This window comes from Salarias fasciatus, chromosome 23, assembly GCF_902148845.1.
Source record: "Salarias fasciatus chromosome 23, fSalaFa1.1, whole genome shotgun sequence".
Lineage (NCBI taxonomy): Eukaryota > Metazoa > Chordata > Actinopteri > Blenniiformes > Blenniidae > Salarias > Salarias fasciatus.
In genome coordinates this window covers 28,619,329-28,645,260 of record NC_043766.1, presented here as the reverse complement: position 1 = coordinate 28,645,260, position 25,932 = coordinate 28,619,329, and the positions used below count along the sequence as shown (strand labels likewise).

The 25,932-nt window shown below is 40.7% G+C and overlaps 1 protein-coding gene across 1 annotated transcript; it reads left to right on the top strand.

Annotated features, from left to right (window-relative positions):
• The first annotated feature begins 8,271 nt into the window (after nucleotides 1-8,271).
• Nucleotides 8,272-25,833, top strand: LOC115382166 (complement factor H-like). The gene is made up of 18 exons (XM_030083842.1): nucleotides 8,272-8,364; nucleotides 8,495-8,677; nucleotides 9,948-10,053; nucleotides 11,129-11,205; nucleotides 11,359-11,559; nucleotides 12,415-12,597; nucleotides 12,727-12,921; nucleotides 13,056-13,235; nucleotides 17,797-17,961; nucleotides 18,577-18,744; nucleotides 20,281-20,469; nucleotides 20,555-20,740; nucleotides 21,431-21,536; nucleotides 22,583-22,659; nucleotides 23,159-23,347; nucleotides 23,862-24,044; nucleotides 24,999-25,178; nucleotides 25,429-25,833. Exons 1-18 carry the CDS (start codon nucleotides 8,304-8,306, stop codon nucleotides 25,617-25,619), a joined length of 2,820 nt encoding a protein of 939 aa, XP_029939702.1. The 5' UTR covers nucleotides 8,272-8,303; the 3' UTR covers nucleotides 25,620-25,833.
• Nucleotides 25,834-25,932: the final 99 nt, after the last annotated feature.

The following is a 25,932-nucleotide window of genomic DNA, read 5'->3' as shown; positions in this document are numbered from 1 at the left end:
GAGTAGAGCGGAGTAAGGTAGGGTAGATGGAAATGGGCCAGGCTCTATAGTGCTTAAAATGGGCGGCCCATTAAGTGAATAATCAATATCATGGGGCATTTATCAATAACTAAAAAAAAATCTGATATGGAGTAAAATCTGTCAGTTTATAGGTTGGACAAGATCAGCACTCTGGCACATAGAATAGACTTTATTTATCTCACCTCACCATGGAGAAATTTACAGTTTTCACACCTATGCATTGCATTAAAAAACACTTTTCAGAGGACTGTTGACGTACTTTTAATGTCTGATTTCTACCTTTGAAGATTCAGCACAGATCTTGTGTGATTTGCAGTATTAGCTGCCAAAATTCCATTAATCTTCTGTCTTTACTGACATCTGTCGTATCGCCCCTTCTGGAGGTTTTTTTCTCTGTGCTTGTCGACAGGTTTTCCATCAGTAATGTTAGTTGATGCCATGGTGGGCTTTTCAAAACAAGCAGCTGAACACTGCACCGACCTCCTGCTTCATCATTCTGAATCATTCATTATTCCTTTGTGTGCAAAGAGATGCAGGAGGCTCAGCTACAGAAAGAAAAGATAGAACAGACTTGAGCTGGTCATCCGTGTGTTTTAGTGGGGCTTCTCTTCTTGACAGTCTTCTATAAGAGACATCAGGATCAAAGCAGGAGAAACACTGGGATGTGGATGAGCTTCTACTCTGCAGAGATGTAGCCAAAGCTAAGACAAAGCTTGTCTTCACAGTCTGTCATTTTTCCGTGATGGTCGTTGAAAGAAGCTTCCTTCTTGGCTGAAAATTTCTCAGTTCATTTATTTTTACATAACTGTTCATTTTTATTGTTGTATATCATTCTCGTTAGGTTGGAACCCTCCAGGAAAGTCTCTCTGTTTGTTTGATGTGGGCTTAAACATTAAGATCCACCACGTTCAATAAACAGGCTTGGATTATCCTATGCTGACATGCTAACTGCTCTGGGAACAATCCACCTCAGAAGCCCATTTTATCACAACCGTTAGTATACCTGATCTGAGTGTTAGGCACACGACAACGTCCAAGCTAAAGTCATATGTTTTGTTAATCATGACATTATGCAATTTGATTGCTCACCATAGAAAGACCAGCAGTGATGGCAGAAACCTTCCCAAGATGAACCGAATTATCTGGATACTCCTTTTGAGTCCAATAAATCTGCAGTTTGAAGTTCTCCTTCAAAATGTAGATAGTGACGTGGACTTCTTTGCCACCTTTTTTTCAGCTCAGCACACGGGATTCTTGGAAGTGAAGTCCATTCCCAGGTCGTCCACTTGGCTGTTTATGTTCAGGGTTTTGAGAGCCGTACTGCACGGTCTCACATCATCATCATTATTATTATTACTTACTACTTAGACTGCTGCCCTCGCGACCCAGCCCTGGATAAGCGGTAGAAAATGGATTAATGGAGGGATGGATGGTTTACTATTATTATTATTGTTGTTATTTTTCAAATTGCTTATATAGAAATACCTTCTGTTGTTATTGTAATATACTCAGGCCCCATTTACACAGCAACGGTTACTTGACAACACAACAAATGAAAATGCAAAACTTCCTTTGCTACTGGTCCTGCACATCACTTCTGCAGTAAACAGTTATTCTCTTCAGGCATGAGTTGATGGGCAATAATAGCAATGGAAACCCCCAGAGTGTCTACCAGTTCATATTCTCCTGGAACTTGGTGGTTTTAGGGTTGAGTCATTGTAACACCAATTTAATTTCAGTCTTCTGTCCATATGAATGGCCGTGTGCTCTCCGTTGTTGTCAATTTCCATATTTTGTCCTCTGCATGCATGCATGCATGCATGCATGTTGTTTAATTGCAAAACGAAAAACAATGCCACCTCATGGTCTACCTTGCTCACTACATCTTTAATGTGTTCTGAAGTGAAAACACAAAAACAATACGTTTTCACTAGAAACAGTGTTGTGTAAATGGGGTCCTAGTGTGGACACAGCAGCTTCATTTTTCAGTCGTTAATGCAACAGATTCCATTTAAAACCATTCTCTAAAGAGAATTTTTAGTTTTTAAACAGGGCGCCTTTGCTTTCAAATGTTTCTGATGTATCCATCATGAATTTGTCACCTGCAGTTTCAGTGTGAATAATAATTACTATCAGCTGCTTTTATCCTTTTACTGTAACTCTGCCTCGTTATGGAGGTTAAAATGGTTTAAAGCTGACTTAAAGAATGAAAGTACAGGTATTTTTCTTTGCATAGAAAAAGAATAAAATCATAGAAATAAACATTCAAGCCAAAAACTTGAAATACAAATCCTTTGTTATCTTCCACCTCTGATTATTGTATTCTTAATGTTTTATTACCCTTGTGGGCCACCGTACATCACAGGACAGACACCAAGAGACAGACGACCACACACACTCAGTCACACACAGAAAATTCAGATTAATTCCATAAACAGGCATATGTTTGACCCCTGCTAGAATTTTCACAAATCCTAGAAATTTTACAAAATATAAAATTCTCGTAATTTGCAGAGCTGCCAAATTCAAGACCTCTGACACATTCTGTCACTTTCAGAAATGGTAGAACACCAAAATTCAAGAACTCTGACAGTATGTGGAATTTTCATGAATTATAGAACCTTCTAATCCTCATTCTGCGATTGCAGAACTCTAATGTGGCCCATAGTAGAACTCTTACAAATTCAACACAATTCAATGCTCCAGTTCAGGAGCTCTGACACAATTTAAATCGTTCCTAAATCTACAACTCTGACTCATTCTAGAATTTTCACAAATCTCACACTCAGATTCTCATAAACTCCAGAACTCCCAGAATAAAGAACTCTAGCACATTGTACGTCTTTACCAATTGTGCAACTGACACATTATACAATTTTCACAGATTCTAGAATGCACACAAATTCTAAAAATCTAATTCTCAGAAATTGCAGAACTCCTAAATTCAATAACTCTAGCACATTGTGGAACTCTCATGAATTTTTTAACTACACACAAACATTAAAAAGTGTGGGCCTCTTGATTTGTTCACTCAGATAACAAATGATTAACATGGAAAACAAGCTTCCACAAATAGCCAGTACTGTGTCTGAAAGCAGATGTTTTTCTTAGAGGTATTGTACATTTTTCCTTCAGATTGTAATCCAAACAAGCATGTTGATTTATAAAGCTCACTGTTATGATAGTGTGAGTAGAACAGGTGTTTTTGATCTATGTTGTTATTTATAACCATTTAAAACGGACTTTCTTTAGCTGTTGCTGTAATGTGTTACACCAGTGGGGTTGCTCATCCATAATTTCCTATGCTGTTTGCCAGAATAGCATCTATATGGACCACTTCTGTCCTCTGCTGGAGAAGCATTGAAGTGATATTTTGAAAAAAAAAAAAAAAAAAAAAAAAAAAAAACCCTTTAAAAAATGGGAGCAAATCTTAAATCTTTGAAATCTTGATTTGGATTACCTTTATGAATAAACAGGGTCATGTTGGAGCTTTTAGCTAATTAACCTTTAGACCCTACAACCCACTCTTTATGTTTTGTTTCTGCCAAGTGTTAACATTTTCCAGTGCACATTTTGTGCCTTGTAGTCGTGCATCACATGACTGTTTAGTCATCTTTGTATACTTTTGGTAGATATTTTTATCCAGAGCCCCAGGGCTGCAGGCCTACAGTAAGTGGCTCCGTACATCTAACACTGAGGCCCTGCGGGATTGTGTGTGTGTGTGTGTGTGTGTGTGTGTGTGTGTGTGTGTGTGTGTGTGTGTGTGTGTGTGTTTTGTCCCAAAGGGACTTCATGCCTCTGTTTTCACCCCGTGGGATCTCAGCTGTGCTCTGAATTACACTGACCCACAAAACATGTTTATCAATTGACTCATACTCCATCAGAGGTTATTGTAGTGCTGTATGAAACTGAAGTTGTTGTGTTTTTGTGGAGTGTTAACCTTTTTTTTCTTCGAGACCATTAGATTAAATTAAGGTAATTTCTTTAGTTTATTTACACTCAAAAATGCACACATTCACACCTACAGGCAATGTAGAATCACTCATTAACCTCAAATAAATCTCTATTGCTTTTAGACAAATGTACTATTTCCTTTAAAGAGGATTTTAACGGCTCTCATTGAGTTGCTGTAGTTGCCATTCTATTTCAATTTTTCATCAAGTGCTCACTAAGTAATTCCTGTAAGTGCATTCAAATGAAGCCCCAGCAGATGGCCTTTTTTCCAGGAGGAGACTTCAACAAATCTAAGTTTTCTCCGTTACAGTCTGAATATTCAGTGCCATCTGTTTTAACCTCTGCTTTGCATCTCTGCCTTTCAGTCTGTCACTTCATAAACACACTGCGAGCAACATTTGTCTCCAAGCAATGAAAAATGCACCATCACTGGTGGTTTAATTATTAGACCTGTGTGGAAGACGTGAGAAAGTACAAGAGCTTCACTGGATGCAGCTGTTTCTGTTTGATAACTGCTGTTACTGTTTTGTTCTTTCTTTCTTTCTGTCTGTCTTTCTCTTTTTCCTTTTTTCTTTCTTTTTTTTTTTTTTTTTTTTGTTGGGTGGGTAGGTATTTGGAGCACTGCCCATGTTGTACCTCTAGATGTCGCTGCTGGGTTATTTATGATGTGAGCATCTCCTGTCAGTGCATCTGTGTGGTTCTATTTGAGAAGTCACACCATGAGGACCACATGCTGTCATTCTAATGTGAACCTTCCACTGCTTACACTCACACCTGACATGACTGCATGTGAACCACAGCTCAACCTCAAACTTAAGGCTTCTGAATACATGGTTAATAATAATAATAATAATAATAATAATAATAATAATGATAATGATAATGATAATGATAATAATAATAATAATAATAATAATAATAATAAAGCATCTCTATATCATGCATCCAAACAAGCTAAGTAAAAACAACAACACATACATAAGTATTAACATACTCTGCCATCATTATTAGTGATGCACCGAAAATTTTCGGCCGAAAATGGCAAAATGTATTTTCGGCTTTCGGCCGAAAGAAAAAAAATCACCGAAACAACACGGCCGAAAATAATTGGTGATGGCGAGGCGGTAATGCTAAAGAAAACCTTTTAATGCCTCATGTCTGCTTTATTAATGCCTCAAATCAGGTTTTAAAATTTATTTAACTTTTTACAGCGCGCATTTGCGCAGCATACCTCTCACTCACACTCCGCCCACTCGTTTCCCTGATACACACGCACACACACGCCAACACACACAAAATAGTTGTGTTATTAACCGTCAATAATAATCAAGAACATATTAAAATTAGTAAAATAAGTCTCCCTGGCTGGGACACCTTCCCACATGGTCCCGTCCTCACCCTGCTCATTTGATTCTGGGACTGCATGCTCGACAGGACAAAGGTATGTATTCAGACAATATGTTCGTTCTAAAATTAATGTTTGGAAACGAGAAATACATGGTTTGCTGTACTTTGATGGAGGATATAATATTTTACCTGAATCTAATTGGCCCCTCTGGAGACGCTGCAGTGCTCCTGCTGTCCTGCCGATTCCCCCTCACTTACCTCCTTGCTAAAGCTTCTTCCAACTTATATCTCTTCATTATGCCTCTTTTTATTGTATGTTTTTGGGATTTGGTTGATATTTTTGGCCATCTGACTGTCGGCTGTCAGAGCTAACTGCCTGTTCAGATGCGCGCATGAACCAAAACAAATCAATCGCAGAAAAAAAGCCCTGCGAAGTGCGTCTTTTTTTCTCAGCGGTCTGTGAGACGCTGTTGGCCTTTGGAGGTATAAATGCTTTGTAATATTATGTGTGACATTGTTAGGACCTTATTTGCTTCATATAAACATACAAGATACATATTTAGCAAAAGTCAAAGAATTAGAGGACAGGGGAATTATTTTTAACAGATTTATTTGAATTATAAAAACTCAAACGGTCTGTCAGCCTGTCTTGGCTGTTCTAGTGTTAATCACAGATGTCCAGCCAACTGGTGAAGTCCCCCATCGCTCCCGGCATCCCGGCGGACCGACGTCAGCCAGCGGCCGGCCGCTCCCAGCGTCCCGGCTGTCCGCTCTCGACGGCACAGCGTGCGGACTGCCAGCAGCACGCCGTGCTCTTCGGTCAGGAGACTGGAGGATTATGGTGACTGACGGGTTAGAGGTGGAGGCTGTTGTTGTTTGCTGTTCTGTTTGAACTGGCTAGCTTAGCTACAAGCAAGTAGAAGTTGTTTGCTCATGTGATCATGTCGCAACGAATTATGGGAACCGTAGTAAAGACAACGGACTGACAACCGGGTGGTCTATATGACCGTATTTTCCGCAAAGCGCACTGGTGGGTTTTGAGAAAGCTAGAGGCTTTTATGTGCGCCTTATAGAGCGGAAAATACGGTAGGTTAAATGCCACAGACAGGAACTTTTCCCCTCCTGTCCTAATTGGATGCAGTTATTAATCCGATGAACCTGATCATCCCAGAAGAATATCCCTGAGGAATATAGGCTAATAATTATTCATTTCTTTCGGTTTTCGGCTTTAGTTTCCTCATTTTTCGGTTTCAGTTTCGGCCAAGAATTTTCATTTCGGTGCATCCCTAATCGTCATACTGCGACCAGACCATGTGTTTGTTTAGGAGTTTAAATCAGTGGATATTTTATTGGTTCTTGCGATGAATATCCAGACAATTTCAAAACCTAACTTCACTTACAGACACATGAAAACATTTAATAATGGCTAGGAAGGTAATTTCAAATCTCCATACCCTCTCAGGATATGAGTATTCTCCTGAATTGCAGAACAAATTTTCTTGGTAACAATTTGTTGGATGTTTAGAGTAAGATTATCTGTATTATTTTATGAGATCCTCAAAATCAAATAATTTTCACTGAATGAATAGATTATCAGTGTGTTCTTGAAAAAAAACCCAACCTTGTGAGTGATCCGCACTGCTCGTTTCTACGATGTAGTGGATTGATTATGCATTGAAAACCATTTCACCACATTTCAACACAATATGTGAAGTATTGAAGTAACAAGGAACATTATTATTATTATTATTATTATGGAGTGCATATCGATCAAGGCAGAGTCTTACTTTATTTAAAATTAAAAGTTTTGTGGAAATGTTTGTTTTATTGTGTCTGATGTGGGCTTTCAATGATAATTACCTGTTATAACTCCTACAAATATAGTTTCGTCTTCTTATCATTATCTGTGGTTTTACGCTCTGAGCTATAGATCATTAAACATATTTGATCTTGGACAGTTTGATCATGCTTGTAACAGAATATTGACAATTAAAATATTGTTCAAATGGGTTCTACTTTTAAGGATCTTAGTGTCACGTACAGGGATAATGGCATTTCCTGAAATACCTCTGAAGTCAATTGACTAATTGACACATAATATGCCAGGCATTACACAGATGTTTTTACCATAATAATGGTTTTAGTGACGCACACAACCTCTGTTCTGCACAAGTAGCATGAATAATAATGAAGATCATTGAGAAATCTAGGCAATTTCCAAATTGCTCAACAGCTCCAGTTTGTTTCCAAACAGAGGTCAGACTCCACAATAATTGTTTACTTGGTTTTTTTTTTTCTTTAACCACTCCTGAAAAGAAGATTTGGATTAGATTTTTTTCCTTCTTTTTAGTCAGTTGACTGCACTTTAGTGTGTGAATGAATTCTTGCAATTCCACAAAATAAGACTTAGATATTATTTAGCATTTCTCAGCTGTGTTTGGATTGTCAAAATGGATCATTAATCAGTTTTGTGTACTTTGCTTTGAATATGCAAACTCTCATCTGACTTACTGAAATACCAGATATTTTGTTTGTTCTATTGATTTATGGTTAATTATTACCTGCAGAGAAGACCAAAACAAACAAACCTTTGCATACATATTCTTTGTCTCACTGAATGGGCAATGAACACATCGTGTACTTGAAATCATCTCACTGGAACAAATTCCTGCAGAGAAAAATCAAAGTCACAATCTGCATAATGTGCTCTTGCTTCATTGTTTGACATGACTCACTGAACACATACATCTCGATTTGATTTGTCTTTCAGCATTGTGAGGAAATCCTGGTGTTTTGCGATACTGCTGTGTATGGCCATTTCCTCCCTGTTGAGCTTGAGAGTGTACTTGGAGGCTGGGACAAACTTGAGTAAACCATTGCAAAATCCCTCCCTTTTTTTTTTTTGTAAGCCTGGGTTGTATAACAGTGTTTCAGTCTCCAGATTCCAGTTCTGGCTGGTGGATGAGTGTGGTAGCAAGAAAATGCACGGAATAATCAGAAAATGGATCCTTTTTTTGTGCGTAACCCTTGCGAAAAGCAAAGGTAAGTCAAATGACTTCAAACAGTGATGATTATTTATCTGTAAATTTAAAAACAATATATTTAAAGATGTGCTGTTGAACTGCAAACAAAGTTTTAAATGTGTATTTTTTTGTTCAATGCTGTCCCACAGATTGCACACTTCAAGATTTTCTTGGAGGAGACTTGTATAGCCCTAATTTTGACATAACTGGTATGGACAACTCCTATGCCGACACAAAACAAGTCAGAGTGGGCTGCAATGTAGGCTTCAGTGGCTTTTTTAAGCTAATCTGTGAGAATGGAATTTGGAAATCAAGAGGCTCGGGATGCCAGCGTAAGTTACGGCCTGGAAATGTCTGCTCTGCCATTCATCTGTGGGAGTCACTGCACAGCAACAACACCGCGCCAAACATTTGAACAAATATGAATAAACACCTGAAACTGATTTTATCTTATTTATCAATATGATAAAACATTGCAAAAGCTACAGCTTTTCCATAATTTAAGCAGTGGTATCCATGTTTTTTTTTTTTTTAAATAACAATTACAGTTAGCTGGAGTTAATTCACAAGGAACTTCAAACAAAAACACAGCAGATTAATTAGGGAAGTCATTCTTGCATTTGTTAGTTCAGCCTATCTCAGCCATTAATATGGGTCTCATTTAAATGCTTGTAAACATATTTAAAGGCTATATAGAACACTGATAATCCCTGGAAGTCTGGCAAACTTAAAAAAATCCTCCAAATATTCCAGAAATCTGCCAAATCCTACAATCCCAAGAACACTGGGTATAACAAGTATTTTCAAAGATGTCTAAACTCTGAAATTCTGCCACATTGAAGAACTCTTCAAAATGCTAAAATAACTTCATATTCTGGGATTGTTACTTTTTTTTATTGCAGTTCTTACAAAATGAAGAAGTCCTTACAATTCTGAAACATTTGAAATGTTACAATATTTTTGTACTTCTCATGAATTCTAGAACCCCCCAAAAGTTCCAGAACTTTTAAAAATTTCTGAAAACTTAGAAATTCTCAAAATGTCACTTGTTTTAATTCTCTCAAAATGTAAGTTTTAGCACTCTACAATTCTAGAACACTTAAATGTTCCACAAATGTCATAAATGTCACAGTTGACATGAATTACAAAAAAAAAAATCTACAAATTATAAAAATTCAAGAACTCTCATATTATTTATTTTCTACAAATGACAGAATCACAACAAATTATAAAATTTAAGTATTTCTACAAATCAAACAGGAACATTTCCACAAATTCTACAGTTCTATCAAATTCTAGAAGTGTCAAATATTCTACAAATCTCACATATTCTACAATTCTCAGATGCTGTAGGACTCTGAAAAATCTTTGAATTAGCAGTGTGTAACACCAACTATTTCCTAATGTATTCTTTGACTGTCATCTGGAGGTTACGAGACACAGTGACTCCCGTGATGAAGGAATAATAGATCACACACTTTAAATGAGCACTGACTCTCTTCATTCAAAGTTCAGTTGAGGTTTTTATTAAAACACACCTAAAAGTGTGATTCACTGCTACATATTCAAACACTTTCCCTCTTTTTTCAATATGTTTTGAAGCCAGGTCATGCGGCCATCCTGGTGATGCCCCATTTGCAGATTTTCAACTGGTGAATGGAACCGATTTTGTTTTTGGATCAAAAGTTGTGTACATCTGCCATAAGGGGTAAAAAGGAGCATCTTTTTTCTTCAGCAAATCAGACGTGAAGTTTGAATATATTGACTGAAACGCTTAGTTTACTGTGCCCCCTTGTGGGCACAGGGAAGAATAGTAATTTGAATAGTAGTATGGAACATGGAGGCCCTCCATTGTTACTGTTATAAGCAAGGAGGGCTGATCTCATGAAGACGTTCTAATCATGGCAGCCGTCCAACAGGCCAGGCAGCTTCTATCAGGCCAAGCTGAAGCCTTACACAGGTGTTGCTCCACAGCCCGTGTACAATCTGCACCTGAACATGAGAGGTAAGAACAGCCAGGCTTCACTGTTTAAAGTTAGTGCAGATCTCGTCCAGGCAAGGAAAGACAGAATGGATACACCAACTCTGCATAGAAACACTTCATATACAACCTGAAGTTTTTATTCACACTTTCAACCGATGTTCTGACAAAAATTGTGTAATGATGGCCAAGAAAAGAGTGCATCAAGCAAGTATGTATTATATACACAAATCAACATTTTAGAACTGGTGGAGTAGTGTGTGTGTTGCTCTGTGGATGGAAAAGTGTGAAAAGTAGCTACGATGATCCCTGCTAACAGGGTGTCTTCTCTATCAAACAGTAGCAGCTTAACGTCATTTTCTGGTGCGTAACAGCACTGTGCTTCGGCTCAATCTGCACATCAGAATCTCTTCATATGTTGTTTAAAGACAGTAAGAATCTCCCACAATTTAGCCAGAAGTATTTTGTATTGAAAGTATTTGATGTTCGACACACAGTCAGCCTTTGAGCAAGTTACACACACTGCGGACTGCAATGTAAATAAGATTTAAATAAACTTATCAGGTTGTACATGATGCGAGTCTGCTCACAGACGCGTCTATTCAAATTTTACCTGCACTAACTACAATAAAGCTTGGAGATTCTTACCTCTCAGCAGTGAAGTTTCAGTCAGTGTATTCAAACATTTTTTTTTCCTGAATGGCATGCCATTATTTTTCTCTCTCTATGATATATATATATATATATATATATATGTGTGTGTGTGTGTGTGTGTGTGTTTCTCTTTTTTTTTTTAACTTAGCTATCACATGGTGAGTCGCAGAAACTATCGGAATTGCTTGACAGGAGGTTGGGATGGAGCCGTTCCAGTTTGTGAAGGTAACACTTTGAGCATTATGAAACACAGAAAATGCCACTATGTTTTTATTTCTTTATTTCTTTTTGTAATACAAGACAACTTTTTTTAATTTCTTGGCAATAACTCAGTATAATCACCATTTAGATATCATTGTGCTTTTTCATTCCATGAAGCTCAACAGTGTCCGGCAATCCGAGTGGACACTAGTAAGGTCAAAGTGACTGGGGATCCTGAAGAAGCAGCGTTTGGCAACGTGGTTATATTTAGCTGCAAGTCTAACTCTGAAGTTCTGAATGGACCTATGGAGATTTATTGCGATGAAACTGGAAAGTGGAGTGGAATTGGTTGGAAAGACGAACCTCCGACATGTAAACGTAAGTGCCAGCACATGAGAAACCATCTGAAATCAGGCACAGACCTGTTAAAACTCACGTGAGCATTATTGCATTCACTGTGAAAACAAGACAAATCTACCACAAATGTTCTCTCTGTATAAATCTGATTTTTTTCTAATTTAACAAAGTGTAGAATATATTTTAATCCACGAGGAATGTGAAGTTGGAATTTGAGATTTCCCCTAAATCAGTTTTATACATCTTGCCAACAAATCCAGTGACAGCAACACTGTGAGGAGTACAATGGCAAATAGTCTGGTTTGAGGGCTTGGGCCAATCTGTTCCCTAGAGATATTGGTTATTGAGGAAAAAAAATCCACCCAGTAGGACTTCAAGGTAGAACATGACCAGAACATGTAGGCATGGTTTTGCTGGTTCTAGGTGACATCTATCACAGGCTGGGTCTACTTTGTTGTAATTCTTGGCAAGCCTGAGTTTTGTCAAGTGAGCCCAGTGTATAATTTTGCACTGGATGACTCCATGTTTTGCACAAATCTGTGTATTGCTCAAAGCATCTCTCCTGACCTCTTCGTGGATTCCCTGCCCCAGGTCCTCCTCCTAGAGAGTTTTAATAGAGTCCAAGGAATGTGATCGAAATTAATTAATTTGAACATATGAGATCATCCCTTTGAGACCAGGTAGTGATTTGAGAAATGTGTCTAAAGAGGAGTCAGTTAATAAATTGGGAAAATGAGGGAGTTTTTTTTTTTTTTTAAACAACAGCGCTGCCAAGAGAAGTGTTGTTTGTGTATATTAAATGTATCTGATAACTGTTGAAAAGATGCAAAGTTAATCTTTGGTAATCTTTGTTGTTTGTGTGTGTTATTTTAACAGCAATCACATGCCGTCCACCGGACATTAAAAACGGTCGTGTACTTGGAGATGCCACAGAGTATAGAGAAAATGAAATACTGAATTATTGGTGTGATGAACAGTTTAAAGTAGCAAATGGAATTCCTTCAAAATGCACCAAAGCGGGGCAAATACCAGATTGGATTCCAACACCGTTGTGTGAACGTAAGAATGTTTTCTGATTCATTGGTTACATCACACTGAATTACAATATTCTAAATGACTTTAATCTCTATTTAAATTATATTAATCATGTCACTAACAGAGTGGATTTTTTTTCTTCAACAAATACAGAAATAAAATGTCATCTGCAACTGCCACCGCTCAGAGGGACTACATATGAACCTGCCTCCACAAGTGCATTCTTACCTGGAGCAACTGTGACAGTCACCTGTGGGAGTACATATTGGATTGAGAGGACTGACAAAACCTTCACAGAGGCCACTTGCAAAGGAGATGGGGAGTGGAATATCAGACCAGTATGCCAAGGTAAAAAAAATAAATCAATAAAAACACAAGATCTTCAGAGTCAGATGCATTTTGAGGTTATTGTGTCTTTCTCTGTCTCATGCTGACTGTTATTTCTGATTAATAAAATGTTTTTTGTTTTTTTCTGAATATAGAGGTTATATGTTCCAATCAGCGAGACCCGTTTGTGTCTTACTGGGGCGTCTATTATTGGCACCAGAAAAAACTTGGGGACACTGCATCTTATACCTGTAAGAGGGGCTATAAGAGTACAAATGGTGCCACTCGGGCCACATGCACCAGGAATGGATGGACACCAAAACCCCTTTGTCACGGTATTGTGAAGTTAAATTCTTACTTCCTGTGCTACTTTTACAGCTGAATTGTGTTTGAAACAAAACAACTTTCGTGCTGGAGTTCAGAGCTCTGATGGCCCACAGAAACAAAACTGTCACACGACTCAAGGAGCTGAACCTCCTGCCGAAGGCAGCAAGTTTAACAGTGGATGTCCAGAATGATCAAAAACTGTTCTATCTCATGAATTGCAGCTCTGTTACCGTTTCACTGAAACCGTTTTTCCTTTAAGGGGTGTGTGGCAAATTAATCCTGAATTATCTCCGTCCTCCTGACATCAACATGAAGGATGATGTTCCACATTAAGCCACAGCATTAGCCTGGATCCATCCTTTGGTTGATTGGCAAACTTTTTTTATCGAGCTGTTTATAGTCAGTGTGTTGTAATCAGTCATTAGATTGACACACACAGTGAGCGTATGTGATGATTTGAATAGTTACACTCTTAGGCAACTACTGTATTTTTTATGAATTCATTTTCATATTTGTTCAAAAAAGTGATTTGTTAATAGGAACATTTACTCATGTTCATCACAGAAAAAATGTTATCCTGTCATTTCAATTGATATATAGAGATCCAATACAATTAATTAAAAACACTGTATTTAGTTTTTTAGTAATATTTCACCAAAACTTTTTATGACTGAACAAGATCTGAGACTCTTAAGCAACACGTCTCACTGTTTCGTAGCAGTGTTATAAACATGCTCAGCTCATGCTCCTGCGTTGGGGCTGGTGTCCCATCCCGTTGTGTAGAGCCGACCAGAGAAACCAGGTTTTTCCAATACAGGCAATCTTATGCCAGCAGGTCTGCATCCTTCATGGTAATTCCATGTTGTCGGAGGTCATCCGCAATGATGTGAAGGCATCGAGTGCAGGGCTTGCCTCGTGGTCGTCTCCAGCCTGCGGCCTTTGGGTCGAATTTCAGAATGGCTCTTGTTGGGTGGTCAGGGGTAAGGCGGAGAACATAGCTGAACCAGTGGATGCGGCATTGTGCTGCCAGGCAGGAGGCTCTGAGCTGGTTTGTGTGGGCTCTGAGCGCTTCGTTGGATATTCACTGTGGCCACCTAATGTTCTCGATGGTTCTTAGAGCTCTGCTATCAAATCAATCTATTCTTGTGGCCAGGGTCTTATTTAAGGGCCATATAACAGAATGGAGAGTACGGCGGTGTTGTAGATTTGGAGCGTCGTCTTGCGTGAGATGGCTTGGTACTACCAGAGTGGTTTCCAGAGAGTCTGCAGGGCAGAGGCTGCCAGAGCTCTCCCACGGAAAATCTCTGGTTTAAGATCCCCATTATCTGTCACTGTGGATCCCAGATACACAAAGTTCTTCACAGGCTCAACGGTGTCGTTACCAAGCAGGATAGGAGGTGGGTCTGGTCCCTCACCAACATGCATGAACTTGGTCTTAGTCCAGCTCACATAGAGACCAAGCTTTTCTGCCTCTTCACTGTATACACTCAGAGAGTCCCTCAGCTGACGGTAGGAGGTGCTGAGCAGGATGGTGTCGTCGGCATACTCCAGATCTGTCAGTTGGTAGTTGCCAAAGGAGACTCCGGGTACTTGCTCACAGACCCTGCGCATCAGGTGGTCGATGATACAGTTAAACAGGTCTGGAGCGGCTACACAGCCCTGGCGGACGCCACTGGAGATGGAAAACCAGTCGGAGTCACGGCCGTTGACACGGACACAACTCTGTGCGTTGCTGTAGAGCAGTTTGAAGAGGGTGGTGATCTTCAGAGGCGCGCTGAGGGTTTGTAGGATACTCCACAGTGATCAGTGGTGGACTGTATCAAATGCAGCCTTGAGGTCTAAGAATCCAATGCAGAGATGGTGATCTCTCCGGAATTCATAGACCTTCCCTGTCAGAAGACGGACAGCAGAGATGTGATCTGATGTGGAGCGGTTGGGCATAAAGCCAGCCTGCTGGGGACGGCAGGTACTTCTGAGGGCCGGGGGAGGACGAGTCAGCAAGATCTTGGTAAAGAGCTTGCCGGGGATGGCGAGTAGTGTGATGCCTTTATGGTTCCCACAGACAAGCCTGTCACCTTTGCGCTTCCAGAAAGGCAAGATGACCCCTCTGGTCCAGTCGCGAGGGAGCCACTCCATTACCCACACCTTGTTAAAGATGTGGGTCAGCCACTAAACAGTGCTATCCCCGCCCGACTTTAACATCTCGGCGGTTATGGAGCAAATGCCGGGGGCTTTCCTGTTGTTCAGTTTTTTCAGGGCGGCTCTGACCTCCTCGGATGTTATGGGGTTCATGTTACAGGCATGGTTGGGGGCTGTGTCTGCGGCAGCTGGGATGATGGAGGGAGCAAGTGTGGTGTTGTGGTGCAGTAAGAGGCTGAAGTGCTCTTTCCAGCATTGTAGGCAGTTTGTCTCTGTTGTTATGATGTTGCCGTCAGAGTCTTTCACCAGGGCTGACTTGATGCGAGGGCCATTGCGAGCTTGGCAAAGTAAATTGTATAGACGGCTCATGTTGTTATTGTTGGCTGCGGACTCTAAGTGTATGGCCTCGGCTTGCCAGAACCGCTCCCTTTCCTCAGCTATAGCCACATTTCGCACACAGTTCAGTCGGTGATACTCCGTCAGGTCCCCTTGGAGTCGTGCATCACGCCGCTATTCAATGATGTTGAGTGTCTTCTCTGAAATCCAAGGCTTTTTGGGTGATGGTCGTGAACACCTGAGTATTTTCTGAGCTGACTGGAGAACACTTTCCTTGAAGGTCTGCCTGTCACTCTTCTGGTCCAGAGCCAGGGCATCGAAGGTGCAGCAGATGGAATTACTGAAGTCTGTGGCGATGCTGGGGTCTCTGAGGAGTGAGGAATTGAGGCGAGGCTGAGTCTTGGTGTACTGGTTGGCTCGAAGCTTTAGCCTAAGCTGAGCCACCGGGAGACGGTGGTCTGTTGCCAAGCTCAGTTCCACGGTACACCCGGCAGTTGGTGACAAACGACTTCCAGCGTCGAGAGATCAGGATGTGGTCCAGTGCTTTCCTGGTTCTGCCGTCTGGGCTGTACCATGTCCACTGGTGGATTAGTTTCCGGGGAAACCAGGTATCAGCAACACAGAGGTTGTGATGGTGGCAGAACAGGAGAAGGCGGTTTTGTTGCTCTGTCGGCAAAGATGGTGCCAACAGGTGAGCCTGGCGACCGATCGCTGCTGAAAAGAGTGGCATTGGCATCCATCAGTACGATGGTGATGTTGTGGGGTGGTGCTTGGCTGGCGGCCTGGTACAGTTGGTCATAGAACACATCCTTCTCATCTTCATCAGCGACATCTGTGAGGGCATAGGCGACGATGGCCCCGTCATCTTGCCATGTCGGTGGAGGAAGCGAGCAGATAACAATCTGTCGCTCACGGGTGTCCAGCTGATGAGAGATTTACGAAGGGCATTTGGGAAGGCAAGAGCCACGCCATAGAGGCCCGTCCACTTCTCCGGGCCGCTGTAGATGTAACAGTGGTCGCCAGCTGTAATTTCACCACTTCCCTGCCATCTAACTTCACAGAGCCCTGCCAGTGTGATGTTATAACGGCAGAGCTCTCGGGGCAGGGTGGTGGCTCCTGGGCGAAGGAGGGTCTGGACGTTCCAGGTGGCGATACGGATCCTGAGATGAAGGTTAATCCGTACTCGTTGCTCAGGGGCAGGCTGGGGTCTGTTACCGTGTTGGGCAGTCGGGCTTCTTTTTCTGATCAGTTTCGTAACAAAAGGGGGGTTTCTCCTGGGTGGGTTGTTAGCCCTCCGCAGGATAGTCGGTTGGTGGGGCTGCCCTCACAGTGTACTGACACACTGGGGTCTTTGTTTGTCTGGAACCTACCTGGAGACCGTCCCGCCAAGGGTGACCCTACCAGGAGCGAGCTCCAGACAGTATCGCTCTCCAGGATCACTGGAACGCACAAGCCCCCTCGCCACATCGAGGCCAAGACCCAGAGGGGGTTATAAACATAAGAGCAATAAATTAACATGTTTACCATCTGATTGTTGATTGTAAATGTCTGTGATAATCCTTTGTATAATTCTAACACAAAAGAATCAAATCAAAACTGAAAAAGAAAAGGAAAACTAAACTCTACCCACCTTCTTTCACGTTCAGTCCACCTGGATTTGTGGTGATACTACAGAAATGAAATAGATTTAGACCTCATGAACCCTTTCAACTTCATGGGGAGACTCCAAGCTGTACCCAGATCAACAGAGATAAAACCTCTTTGGAAGAGCATGAGCCGATGTGAGAGCCTCCTCCCAGTTAGATGTGCATAGTAAAACGTTAATGGAAGGCCCTACAATCAGATGAACCACCTCAAATGCTTGATCTGTGTGTAGGAGTTGTTTTTATTCTGAGTGCGGTTCCTCCTGGATGATTTTGAGCCACTCCCCGACCCAAAGTTCATTGCCATAGGTGAGGGTGGCAATGTGGACGGACCATCAAAAAAAGCTTTATTTTTAAGCTCAGCTCCCTCTAAATCACTTCAGCATTGGATCATGTAATGTGCTTTTCTCCACTAATGTGATTGACTTGAGTTCCAACCATTTGTTTTCAGAGACACGCTGCGAACGGCATGACATTGAAAATGCAGACATTGCCCACAACAGCAAGTGGAACTACAATGATGGTGAAGAAGTCCGTTACAGATGCAGAAACAGTGGCAAAGAATTCACTATTACCTGTGATGAAGGTGTCTGGACAGGAATTGAAAAGTGCTCAAGTAAGGTCATGCAAGTATCGTACATGTACCGTTTATAGACTCATTATGATAGGAGTTTGGTGTGACTTTGAACAGTGACGTTTCAGTGGTCTTCATGTCTAAAATTGAAATTTGTTTAAGATTTATATACTGAAGAGACCCATTTCAGTCAGACTGGGGATTTGATGCAGTTTGATCATTATGATTTTTTTCAATGAGAAAGACATTTCTGCCCTGGAATGATCACATCACAGCATTTGTTTGTTTCAAAGAAGCCTTGTTAGTGATGGCTTATGCACAACTGTGGCTGTACTACAAATCTCCCCTCACACATAACAAAATATAAATGGTAAAGGGACGACACTAGCACTTTTTACTTTGCTACAGCAGAGCCCAAAGCGCTTTACACGGCATTATCACATTCACCCATTCACACACTGGCGGCGGCGTCTGCCATGCACAACACTCAATCCATCCACAGTGCGCAGTCAGGGGTTCAGAACACTTCTACATATGGACAGGGGGAGTTGTAGAATCCAACCAACAACCTCCCAATGGTGAGACGACCACTCTTACCAACTGCAGCTTGCAACATTTGCTACACGAAATGACTAAAAATGTCACCTTTTCTTATAGGTGATGAGTCCTGCCTAAAACCCAACATTCCAAATGGATTTACAGCTGGGCCTTACAAAAACACCATCTACTACACCTGTGACGCTAATTATAAGCTTCCTACCAAAGGCTGGTGGGGTTCTGCGAAGTGTCAAGGTGGTGTCTGGTCTGGACTTCAACGCTGTATCGGTGAATATCTCTGTCTGTCTGTGTGTCTTTCTGTCTGTGTGTCTGTCTGTCTCTCAGTTTCAATCCATTTAAGTTTAATTATTATAGTGTCAAACAACACAATCATTCCAAGGCACTTTTACAGGGAAAATGCTACAATTTCACATGAACAAGCATGGCAAAAAAGAAAGACTACTTTTAAACTGGGAAAAAAACAAACAAACTGCTGAACCATGATCAGATGTGGAGACATTCTGCTGTTTTGGTTAGGGTTGGGGGATTAAAAGAAAGAAAAGGGTAGAACACTGACAGACAGCAACAGGCTAACAAACATATATACACTTGGTGCAGATGAATCTACTTGCTGGAGACTGATGGGGAATCAGACCATCTCAGTTCCACTTTTAGACATCCTGCAGAAAGGAAGAGAAGGAGGGAGAGAGCGAGAGAGCACAGTCTATAGTAGAGAGACAAATAGTGAAACATGGTGATTGAGAGAGGAAAGAAGCTGAGTGCAGTAAATGTCCCCCAGCTATCTGAACCTATGGCAGTTTATTTAGAAAATGCTCCAGAACCACCTCTAACAGTGAGCTTTATTAAAAAAAAAAAAAAAACCTGGCCTTCTTCAGCCTGGCCTTGAAAGTAGAGCCTGTGTCAGCCCGACTAACGGAAACTGGGAGCTGGCTCCACATGAGAGGAGCCTGAGAGCTGAAAGCTCTGCCTCTTGTTCTGCTTTTAGAGAACTTAACAACCTCCAGTAAGTCACCAAGTGGGTAATATGGAACTAAAAGCTCTTTAAGATATGACAGAGCCTGGTTGTTCAGAGCTTTATAAGTTAAAAGGTCTTTAAGGAAGCTAATAAAGAGAAGTTAACAGTGGAGTGATGTGATCTCTACTGCTAGCCAATACTGTGCTGCAGCATTTCCACTCAATTTAGGACTTCCTAAATAGTTATTCGCACACCTTGATAATAGGAAATTTCAATTATGTAATTCTCTGGAGGTAGCAAAGGCATGAATTATATTTTCAGCGTCACTGTTATTCAACATGTTCCTGAATGTCTTTCAATATTATACAGGTGAAAAAGACAATTCTGCAAACACATTTAACATGGGAGTCTAAGGATGAGTCTTGTGTGTGTGTGTGTGTGTGTGTGTGTGTGTGTGTGTGTGTGTGTGTGTGTGTGTGTGTGTGTGCGTGTGTGTGTGCATGCGTGCATGCGTGCATGCGTGCATGCGCACGATTTTGATGAAGATGCAGCTTTGTTTTTATACAGATTTTTGTTGTTCATGCTGTTCAGCACTTTGTGTTGTTGTTGTTTTTTTTCTTAATATGAAATGTGCTATACAAATAGAGTTTCATTTGATTTGAAGTTGTGGTATCATCTTGAAAAAGAAGCTAAATCTTATTTTAGACTACCACTCTTCAACAGTCACTCGTAGTTATTTCATAGAAGCCTTCCTTCTACACAATGACTTTCTGATGGAAAAGTGATTCTTTTTTTGCTATTACTCTTGATTATCCAATCCAAACTTTGTGGTTTTTATTTCACCCTAGAGAAATCACGGTGTGGAGAGCCTCCTGTGATTCCTAATGGGAAAGCAACAGAAGTTCGACAGCCTGCTGAAGAGGCTCAAATCCTTGAGATAAGCTGTAATAAAGGATACTCCACTGATGTTGAGCAATTGACCTGTCAGGATGGAAAATGGAATTTAAATGGAGAATCACTTGAAACACTCTGTAGACGTGAGTACCATTTTTTTTTCAATCTTGAAGTGAATTCACTGGTAGACTGTAAATTTTAAAAAGTACAGTATGTGTTCTCTTGCAGTTACCAGACCTCGCTGCAGTCCTCCACCCAGAGTTGAAAACGCTCTTGTTTTGAAACCTTATCGGAAAGAATTCCTCTCTGACTCTGTGATAACTTATCGCTGCCGTGAAAATTTCACAATGGAGGGAGAGGACACGATTAAATGCATCTCAGGAGAATGGGAGGAGAAGAACACCACATGCATACGTACGTGCACTTTTCAAAGCCATTTTAGCTTGTGAGCCACTTCTTGGTGATAATCTCAACACAATTACAATTATGTAAACTAGACAGTCAGATATCAACATGTGGTTTCATCAGTTCCTGCTGTTCTTTGGACTAGTCTGACAGGCTTTATCAAGGAACCTGATGGATAGCAGTTCTTAAATATACAGAATAACCAACTGAACCACATTGGTTGACCTGCAAGAATGCTGATTGAAGAATGTGATCCATCCTCACTCTGTCTGAACTTGGAGCAAACCAACTCTGACAACAGGGGGACATTTCAATTGGATGGTACAGCCCATCTGATCTACTATGATGCAGACAGAATCAGTGCTTTTTCAAACATACAATTAGAAATGTGTGCTTTGTGCAGAAATGTAAGATCTATTACTTCATTAATCCCTGAACAGCTCAAATTTGAGACGGCCCACTTGGAGTCCCTCTGTTCTCATGATTGCCCTTGTCAGCTCTGCTGAAAACAATGGTGCCAAAAGAGCTGTGGAAATTCCTGATTGAGCCCAAAATATCAAAGTTCATTATACGACTGACAGTTTGCTGGTAGTTTCCACCAAGATGATTCAACACCAAGAGAAAATAGATTAAGAAACTTGTATTCCATTTTTTATTCAGATTGATGATTCACCCTCCTCCTTTCTCTTGTGTCTTCAGAAAAGCCGTGTCCATTTCCCGAAGATATTCCTAATGGCTCTTATAGGAAAATTTTTGGTAAAGAGTTTGTTGTTGGAACCATGATCAAGTACACTTGCAATGAAGGGTAAGTACATAACAAGTGACAGATTAGATGCTAAATGTCTTTCCAAGTTCTCGTATGTTGAGGTAGGACGTTCACTTTAGTTTTGGCTTGTGCAACCATTGGCCAATTCATTTTTTATTAAATTACAGAAAAATAAATAACGCACATCATAAATAACTCACGTCTGAGCCAAAAGCCAGAAGGCAAAAACTTCAACCCAGCATTTAATGGATGGGAGCTGTTGGAAAGGATGGCTTTAGCCATTTCCCTGGTGATCAGAGCAGTTAGTGTACACTGTTGAACTCCCACAATCTTACTGCTCATCCTTGTAACACTGTTAAACGTACTTTGACAGGTGAGCTGTGAAACACGATAACACACTAGGACAGAAATTGTATATATACTATAACATAAATTTAACAACTACTGAAAAACTTCAGACTCTTCAAAGCTATTGTCATTCCAGGTGTGATGAACTGCAATGACAGCGTCATTTCATGGCTGTGCATCTGTTCATATTCACTTAATTTCCATTGGTCCATCCATATTCATTTTCTGGAACAAAACGTTCAGTGATATTACTCTTTTTAATATTTCTTGGCTTGGCTGTAGAAGATAACTTGATTTTCAAGTAGGAGTTGGCATTCTGAAGTGTGTGAAGGCCTCCAATAGCATATCAGTGAGCCACACCCTGGATTATATTCTCTGTTGACAGAAGGAACCTTGCAAACTATCTGAGGTCCCTACTATTTTCTTCGAACTATCCAGCTTAGGCAAAGAAACAGCATGAACTGATGAAGTCTTTTGAATAAAGAGAAATTAAAACTGAAATTAATTAATTAAAATTTGTCACTGTCAATTTGGAAGTGAGATGAAGAAATGTGGGATTTTTCAGATATGGTTGCCTTCCAAGGTCATAACCAAACATTTGTTACTGTGGTACCGTTTGTAAATGTACAACAGGTCATATTTGATGCCAGCGTTAGTTTATCAGTATTTCTGTTTCTATTCACTGTAATTGTGTTTTTATTGTCAAACTGAGAAGCTTCACGGCGATACTTTTTCAGTTATCGAATGGTCAGTCAGCACGATACTCGAACATGTTCGCTGGACGGCTGGACCAACACAGAGCCAATATGTGAACGTAAGTGTTTGCATCACTGAAGCAGTATCCTTGTTTGTGTGTTTGTTTGTGTGTGTGTGTGTGTGTGTGTGTGTGTGTGTGTGTGTGTGTGTGTGTGTGTGTGTGTGTGCTTTTTTCTTTCTTTTTTCTTTTTTTTTAATAAAGGAAGAATTTCATCTTGTCTCAACAACTGTACCTTTAAAATATTAATCGAGTTTGACTTTATAGATAAAAAACTAATCACATTTCAGAATTTCAGAATGATTTTTCATTGTAGACTGTAAAAATAATTGTTGTCAAAATTGTAACATTATTTTAAAAACTATTCCGCCTGTTCAAAATCTTTTCAATCTGGTGCTTGAAGAAGGCACTTTCTTGCAATCAGCTCTTTGAAGGTTTTTTTTCAAAACCTCTAATTTACATTGTTTTCACAGGATAGGTAGACTTCATAATTGCTGTATAAAACTCTAAACAGACCAAACTTTGTCAGCTTTTAAGAGATATGTTTGTTTATTTTCAGGCGCCACCTGTGAAATTGCTGAGTTGCACTCGAAGCTCCGTGTGACCGGGTTGCCGCAAAGTGGAGAAACAATAGAATCTGGACACACTTTATATTTTGAGTGCAGTGATGGCTTGAAGCTGGATGGGAATCCACAGATTCGCTGCTTAAGGAGTGGAGATTGGAGTGCTCCCTTCCCAACTTGCTCTGGTAAGTTGTCATTAATTCAGCTGAATTTTGTTAGTATGTATATATGTCTAAACACTACAGAGTAATTTCAAATCAATTTTACACAGGCAAAGCTAACAATTCCCCATTACGAAGCATAAGCAACAGTGGAAAGGGAAGAATGCCCTTATTTCCTGGAAGAAATCTTTTCAGAATCAAGCTTAGAGGTGGTGACTTTCTGCTCTTCTCGTTGGGGTTGGGGGTGGAGGAGAGAAAAGGAGAGGAAAGAAAGACCGGCAAATTGTGGAGAGGGATTCAAACCACAGGAGAGGCAGCGGTGCTCTCAGTCAATTCAGCAGACAGAGTTCCACTTGCTGCAGACCAGAACTGCAAACCACTGTCAGAGTTCCCCGGCAGAGAAAGAGACAGAGAAAGAGTGTGATTTACAAATATTCAAAATTTCCTGTAGATATGGATTTACATGTAATCCTGGTCCATTGGATCAAACATATCACATGTTGAACATGATTAAACTCTTTTGTTTTCTTTTCAACAGAAACATGCAAAATCCTTGATGTGCCAAACAATGTAAACCGCGACCCCGCGTTTGGCAATGACCTACTGAAAGGACGGAATCTGACATTTACATGCAAATTTCGTGGACACTTCATTCAAGGCTATGCAACAGTTCAATGTTTGGATAACGGACAGTGGAGTCATCAGTTTCCAACGTGTGGCAGTAAGCTGTTTCTGTCACTACTTCTGTTGTAAAATACCCCAATGTACACTACTCTATCTCAAGCAGAATTATGAAGCCAGGTTGTGCAAGTGTAACAGAGTGGTGTGTGAGGTCAGTTTGGAAGATTATAATTATTCCCCTCAGCTTTCCCAGTGACACAGAAGGACACACAGGTTCATCGGTTGACAAAAGGAGTACAAAGGTTCCAAGTTGCCAATAATTTATTTCTTAGTTGAGTTTGTTTAAATTATCGTTTTGAAGTACACAGAGAGGCGAGCGCTTCATTCAGTCAAAAGTCTGGTGTGCGGTTGGGCTGACCAACACGCCACCGTACTGAGGACACGACACATGATAACATTTAATATGACAGCGGCTCCAGGACGGACAAAGACAAAGACAGCCGTGGTGTGCCTGCGCTGGAAACAGGGCTCGAACAGGGCAGAACCTAATAAATAAGAAGGGTTTGTTACAGCCTGCACACCTGTTGATTAACGTAAAGTTACCACAACATACCGCTTCCTACTTCCGTTAGCGGGGCAAATGCTCAGATCAGCACCGGACCATCGGGACCCACGCACCCGATCTACAGCTGCTGCAGCATGCACTTGACGCGCTCCCCCGGGAGCCATTGCGATACTGCAAGGCGTAACTTTCATCAGTACCAATACGATATATATCAGCAGGGGAATTAGCCTTTACCTGCTCTCACGAAACACTGCTACCAGCCAGCACCAACCCGGAAGTGCAAGAACCAGAGGACAACACAGACGTAAGAGGGGTTTTTATAGCGCCCCCAGCCAATAGGCTGAGAACGACACTAAACACACCCATCCTGCCACACAAGGAATTAAACACAGTTATTCAAAAAGGTTCTGACCAGTCACTGAAGGTGAAAATGCAACTAATGTCCTGCTAAACTTGTGATTTATGTGTCACTGGTTAAATCTCTTGCAGCTCCTGTGCACTGTGGGAATCCTCCACCTCTTGACAATGGTGACACCACAGAAGCTCCGAAATACGTCTACAGCCATGATGAAAGGGTTGAATTCAGATGTCAGAATTATTATGTCATGGAGGGTGAACCATTCAAAACCTGCGTCAATGGAGAATGGAGAGGAGACATGAAATGCCTCAGTAAGTCTGACTTTCTGTTACATCTGTGAAAGGGCATTTTGTCAAAGGGGGAACAGTGATGAGCACTGTCATGTAACATGGCGGGTTCAATTCTTGGTTGGGCTTGGAGGGCCTGTCTGTGTGAGGTTTTCATGTGCATGTGTGGGCGTTATCACTCTTCTGTCTGGTTTCTCCCATGAGCGCACAAACATATGTATACATTACTGTATTCTACTAATAATTATGCTTCTTTATGTGTGATCTCTTGCAGAACCATGCACAGTGAACAAAAATTTGTTGAATAAACATAATATTAGGTTTAAATATACCTATAATGATAAGCTGTACTCCGAACACGATGATGAAATGGAGTTTGTATGCAAAAGCGGAAGTCCTGTAGCAGGAAACGACATGCGAGTGAGATGTCTCGACGGGGAGATTCGCCTGCCAACCTGCCAGTGAAGATTGGAAAAGCTCTCGGTGGCATGAACACACAGGAATAATGTTTCACTGCACTGTGTGATCTTGCATGTTTGCCTTTGCATGTTTTATTAGAAAAAAAGAAAAAAAATCTTTGGGTCTTGTCATTATTTTTAATGTTGTTGAGATGAGGAATCTTTTTTTTTTTTTTTTAACAATTTTAAGCATAATGAGATTTGTGAAATGTTAGAAATGTTTGGAATAAAAACTAGAGTACAGTCCTGTGTCCAGCTTTATTCTGTCGGGTTTGTGTTGGTATTGCCACCTTATGTTTTTTTTCTTTGTTTCTATGGAT